We start from the raw sequence: 5,555 nt of genomic DNA on the forward strand, positions 1-5,555 counted from the left end.
AGAAACCCCCACCCAAAGCCCTGCCGCCCTCAAGACCCCTCGCCCCTCCCTCTGCTGCCCCCCCCACCTCTGCTCGTTTCCTCCGGTCCCTCCTGGTGTGGGGGTGTCTCGGGTGCCCTTGTGTGCTGCCTGCAGAGGGCCATGGGGAGCCCCCACCCTCGGCAGGAGGCAGCCCCTCTTCTAGCTCGATGGCAGAAAGCATAGACGAGCCCTTCCGCCTGGGCCTCGGTGCCCCCACAGGACTGCTTCTCGGGGGGCATTCAAGGAAGAAGCAAGCGCTGCCTGCCCCTCGGTCCCGACACGCGTGAGTGTGGGGCTCGCGGGGTGCAGGACTGACTCTGGAAAGTTCTGGACCCAGGCACTGCTCTGCCAGGCCACCTCCTCCGCCAGGCGGGCCTCCAGGGGCTGCTCCCCGCCACAGGGCTGCTCTTCACCCTTTTCTGGTTCTCTGGGGCCGGGGACAGCCCACCATGGGGGAAGAATGTGCCTCCATCACAGAGCTGCAGGCCCTGGATTCCAGTAGGTTCTGCAGGGTCTAGGGACTGGCAGTAAAGACCCTGGGAAGGGTGATGGGGAAGGGAAATGGGGGAGAGCCAGGAAGCAGGGCAGGGAAGTGAGGTGCGGGGATGGGGGGGGGAACTGGGGAGAGGAAGGAGCTTCTTGAGGTTCTTCAGCATCACCCTCTCCCAGAGGTGCCTCTTCCGGCCCCCCCAGAACCCCTGTCTGTGGCTCCAGCCCTGACCACCACCTCTTCCCTACACACACATGCCCAGGGTTGGTTCCACCTCTGGTGAGGGGCCGTGAGAATCCAGGGAGCCTGCCCACAGCGCCAAGGGGGACTGTCCACTCCAGCCTGGCCTGGTGCCCACCTGCCTCCGGGAGAGGGTAGCGAGTCCCCAAGTCACCTTCCGGGTCCGGGGACGAGGACACAGACAGGGGTGGGGATAAATACAGGCCCTCCCTCCTGGGGGGACCAGGTTCCTCCCCGCACCCCAACCCCGGGGGAGCCCAGTATTAACTGCTCCAAGTGACAGGATCCCACCCTGCTGATGTCACCGGAGGATGACACTGTGGGCTTTGCCGGCGTCATTGGCGTCATCGCGGCCACCCAGTGCTGGCAGGAAGCTGAGGTCTGGGGGGGGAAGCCACCAGTCAGTCAGCCATCCACTCTCCCTTCCCAGAGACTGGCAGCATCTGCCTCCCCCGGGGACCTGAGCCCCCCAGTTTCCCACCGTCCAGGGAGGGGGCAGCTCTCTGCAGGGCCAGGGCCCAGAGTGCCCCAGAGTGCCCCAGAGCTGGGACACTGGAGCAGCTCTGTCCTGGGTGGGGCGGGGCCAAGTCGGAGGGGCTGCAGGGAGGGGGGGGAGGGGGAAGGGGACCCTCACATGGCCAAAGTAGAGTCCTCCCACTGGAAGGAGAGCTGGGCCCATTACAAAGGGCACCCGCCCCAGGGGTCCCCGGAAGCTGACTGTGGGTCCTTCCCGGCACCCACCGGAGCACCCCTGCAGAGTTGTTCTGCATCTGCGTCTCTCTTGCTCTTCCAAGGGGGCCCTTCAGGAAAGGACTGAATGGTCCCCTTGGCCTCCCCCTTGGGGACCGGGAGCCCAGCTTGGTACGGACAGACACCTTTGGCACCCCATAACTGCCCCCCCCCCCTCCGCGTTCTGGCAGCTAAGTGGCTTCTGCCACTCTCTCCAGGAAACGCTTGGTGCCCCCCCTCAGCCTCCAGGGAGGCCTCCTGGGTTTGTCTGCTCCCCGGGAAACCTGGCACGGACTGTACCTCTGCCTCTTCCACTTCCTCTTTGTCAAGATAATCATGCCCTGTGGCTCTGGGGTTGGGTGAGTGGTCCGGGTGCTGGGGGGGAGCACAGTGGGGGAGTTTTACTGCTCTCAGTAAAGCGTGAAGCGCTTCCCCTTCTGGTATCCCTTCCTGCGGTCCTACTCTGCACTCGCTTCCCTCAAGGGTGAGAGGGGAGGGAGTGGAGGGCAAGACTAGAACTGACCTCTGGGGGAGGGGAGGGGGCCCGCGGGGCTGGGGTGAGGTGTCAAAGCCTCAGCCACCGCCGCCGCCGCCGCCGCCTGGGAGCATCAGCGCCCTGGGGTTGGAGGGGGAGGGGTGTCACCAAGGTCCTGGGGCCGGACAGATGTTGCAAAGGGCTGGGACATGCTTTGCATGCCAGAGGACCCCCGCATCCCAGCCGCAGGGAAGGTCGGTCGCTGGCCGCTCTGGAGGGGACCCCCAGGGTTGAGAGAACCCCGGAGCTGGGCCTGGCCCGGTGCCGACGGAAAGGCGGGGTGAGTGGGCCGCGTGGGAGGATGCTCGGCCCGGGCGCCGGGGGCGGGGATGGGGGCGTGGGGCGGGGGGGGGGGACCCCAGCGGCCCCGAGCGCGCTTGCTCGCTTCCTCTTCTTCGCCAGCCCCCGACCGACCGACCGACCCGGACGCGGCGGGGCCCGAGGGCGCGGGCCGGCGAGCGCGGCCCCCTGCGGGCGCGAAGGGGTTAAGGCACCTGGGCCGCCGCCCCCGGCCCCTCCCCGCGCCGCCCGCCCCGTCCCGCCGCGGCCAGAGCCCGACCGCGCGCCCGCTCGCCGGGGCCGCCATGTCTCAGTGGTGAGTGGGGGGCCCCGTCGGGGGTCCCGGGAGGGCGGCGACCCCCCCCACCCGGGCGGCTGCGACCCGGGCCCCGCCCGCGCCCCCCGCGCGCCGCGACCCCCTCGGGGCTGGCCGCGCGCACTCGGACACGGCCCCGACGGGGTGCGCTGGGGGGACCCGGGTTGGCGCGGCCCGGTGCACCCCGACCCTGCGCCGGGGGTCGGCCTGGGGGTCTCTCCTGGGGAAACTCAGCCTCCCTCCCACCGCTCCGGGCGCCGGGAGGCCGGCGGACCCTGCCCTCTCCCCCCACCCACCCCCCCCACACACACACCCCCACCGCGACACCCCTCCCGACCTCCCCGGGACCCCTCACCCCGCTTGGCCCCCTCCGGGAGCGGAGGGTCTGGGGTCCCCGGTGGAAGCCCCGCGGGCACTTGCGCTGAGACTCATCTCGCAGTCAGGGGCCAGTGCCGGTTCCTGGACGGAGGCTGTGGGGGTCCCAGTATGTTCCCCTCCTAAGACAGTGGAACTGGGGGGGGGGGCTTGAATCTCTCCAGGATAAAAACTCAGGGGGCCCAAGGGTGAGGGGACAGCCGAGGGGGTTTGGGTAGGAGCAGCCCCCCTTGCCCACGGCCTCCTCCGCTGGCCACCAGGGGCAGCCTGGGTCAGTGAGGGGCCCCCGCGTAGAGGGACAGGCTGGCACCGGTGTTCCCCACCCCTCCCCCGGACAGCAGACCTGGGGTGCCGGTATGCGTTCACTGTGTTTGCACAGGGAATGGATGGCGGACGGGATACAGGGTGTTTCGAGGTCACCCCAGGCCCTCCACTGGCAGCCCTGCCTCCACCATCACCCTACTTTCCGGGGTGGGGGGGGAAGTGGCTAGGGAGGATGGAGAAGGTGGGTTTGGGGTACCACAGAGGCCTGTGAGCTTGAGTGCCTGAGCCCCGGGGGGCAGGGGGGGAGAGGGAGCAGGACCCCGGACCCCCTGCCCTTCTGGCTGGGAAGATCCAGGGCCTCACCACCCACTTCCCCCTCGCCCCCTGCAGGAAGAAAACCATCTACAAGAGTGTGTGCCTGTCCCTGGCCCTGCTGGTGGCCGTGACGGTGTTCCAGCGAGGTCTCACCCCGGGCCAGTTCCTGCCGGGTCCCGCGGCGCTCCAGCTCCGGCTGCACAAACCCAGGGGCCCCTTGACGCAGCCCCAAGACTTCTGGAAGACCCCCGAGGATGCGGCGCCCCCCACGCCAGCGGCCTCCCGGGGGCCCCGGGCCTGGGACGTGACCAGCATCAACTGCTCGGCCAACGCCAACCTGACGCAGCAGGCCTGGTTCCAGGGCCTGGAGCCGCACTTCCAGCAGTTCCTGCTGTACCGCCACTGCCGCTACTTCCCGCTGCTGCTAAACCACCCCGAGAAGTGCCGGGGCGCCGTGCACCTGCTGGTGGTCGTCAAGTCGGTGATCACGCAGCATGACCGGCGCGAGGCCATCCGGCGCACGTGGGGCGCGGAGCGGGCGTCGGCGGGCCCGGGGCTGGGCGCCGTGCGGACCCTCTTCCTGCTGGGCACGGCCTCCAAGCGGGAGGAGCGCGCCCACTACCAGCAGCTGCTGGCCTACGAGGACCGCCTCTACGGCGACATCCTGCAGTGGGACTTCCTGGACAGCTTCTTCAACCTGACGCTCAAGGAGACGCACTTCCTCAAGTGGCTGGACATCTACTGCCCCAGCGTGCAGTTCGTCTTCAAAGGCGACGACGACGTCTTCGTCCACCCGGGCAACGTGCTGGAGTTCCTGGCCGACCGGCGGCCCCAGGAGGACCTGTTCGTGGGGGACGTGCTGCGCCACGCGCGTCCCATCCGCCGCAAGGACAACAAGTACTACATCCCGGTCAGCCTGTACGGCAAGGCCAGCTACCCGCCCTACGCGGGCGGCGGCGGCTTCCTCATGACCGGCGGCCTGGCCCGCCGCCTGCACGGTGCCTGCGACTCGCTGGAGCTCTACCCCATCGACGACGTCTTCCTGGGCATGTGCCTGCAGGTGCTGGGCGTGCAGCCCACGGCCCACGAGGGCTTCAAGACCTTCGGCATCTCGCGCAACCGCCACAGCCGCATGAACACAGAGCCCTGCTTCTTCCGCTCCATGCTGGTGGTGCACAAGCTGCTGCCCCGCGACCTGCTGGCCATGTGGCGGCTGGTACACAGCAACCTCACCTGCGCCCACCGCCTGCAGGTGTTCTGAGCCCCGGGGCCGGGCAGTGGCCGGTGGGAGCCGGAAGTGCGGGCGGGCGGGTGGGTGGGCAGGTGTCTGCCCTGGGTCCCCGCCGCCCCAGCTCAGGTACAGAGCCCGGCTGGGACCTGCCTGGGCCCGTGGCCACCCTCAGAGAAGAGTTCGCCCCCCTGCCCCCCACCCTGGGTGCCCCCACCCTGTGCCTCTCCCTGGAAGTTGAGCCCTGTGCTGGCTCACAGGTGCCCCCCCCACATTCCCTCCCCTACCACAGTGCCTTGGCACCAGCTGTGCCCTGTGAGTTCCGTCCCGGCCTGTCCTCCCACAGCCCCGGCGGCCACCCTGACTACCTCAGTGACCCTCAAAACCTCCATGGGGGTGGGGGCGGCTGCCCACTCCACCCACAGGCAGAAGAGCAGTGCTCGCCCCACCCCCCTCGAAGCCCGACACGGTGCCGTCAGGACCCCCTGCAAGCCTCCAAGGCCCTGGCACCAGCTGTGGACGTTCCTCCGACTGTGAAGTTTAATTTATGAAGAACCGGGAGGGAGAAGGCGCCAGGTCTGCCGATTCAACAAACCACCTGCTCGTCGGCCCACCGCCGAGCACCCCCAAGCCTGGCAGCCCCCTTCAGAGCCCGGCCCACGCCCCGCTTGGTGGGCTCCGTGCAGACCAGCATCTGCCCCTGTGGAGGGAGGGCACAATGCTGACTCCAGGGCCCTCGGCGGGGCCGGGGGCCGGGGAGCAA

At 69.3% G+C, this 5,555-nt stretch overlaps 1 protein-coding gene across 1 annotated transcript; it reads left to right on the forward strand.

Moving 5' to 3' along the window:
* Window positions 1-2,495: 2,495 nt before the first annotated feature.
* B3GNT7 (UDP-GlcNAc:betaGal beta-1,3-N-acetylglucosaminyltransferase 7) lies at window positions 2,496-4,825 on the forward strand. Its single transcript, XM_056121785.1, has 2 exons — window positions 2,496-2,610; window positions 3,640-4,825. Exons 1-2 carry the CDS (start codon window positions 2,600-2,602, stop codon window positions 4,823-4,825), a joined length of 1,197 nt encoding a protein of 398 aa, XP_055977760.1. The 5' UTR covers window positions 2,496-2,599.
* The last annotated feature ends 730 nt before the right edge of the window (window positions 4,826-5,555 follow it).

Source organism: Sorex fumeus, unplaced genomic scaffold, assembly GCF_029834395.1.
Source record: "Sorex fumeus unplaced genomic scaffold, SorFum_2.1 ptg000005l, whole genome shotgun sequence".
Classification (NCBI taxonomy): Eukaryota; Metazoa; Chordata; class Mammalia; order Eulipotyphla; family Soricidae; genus Sorex; species Sorex fumeus.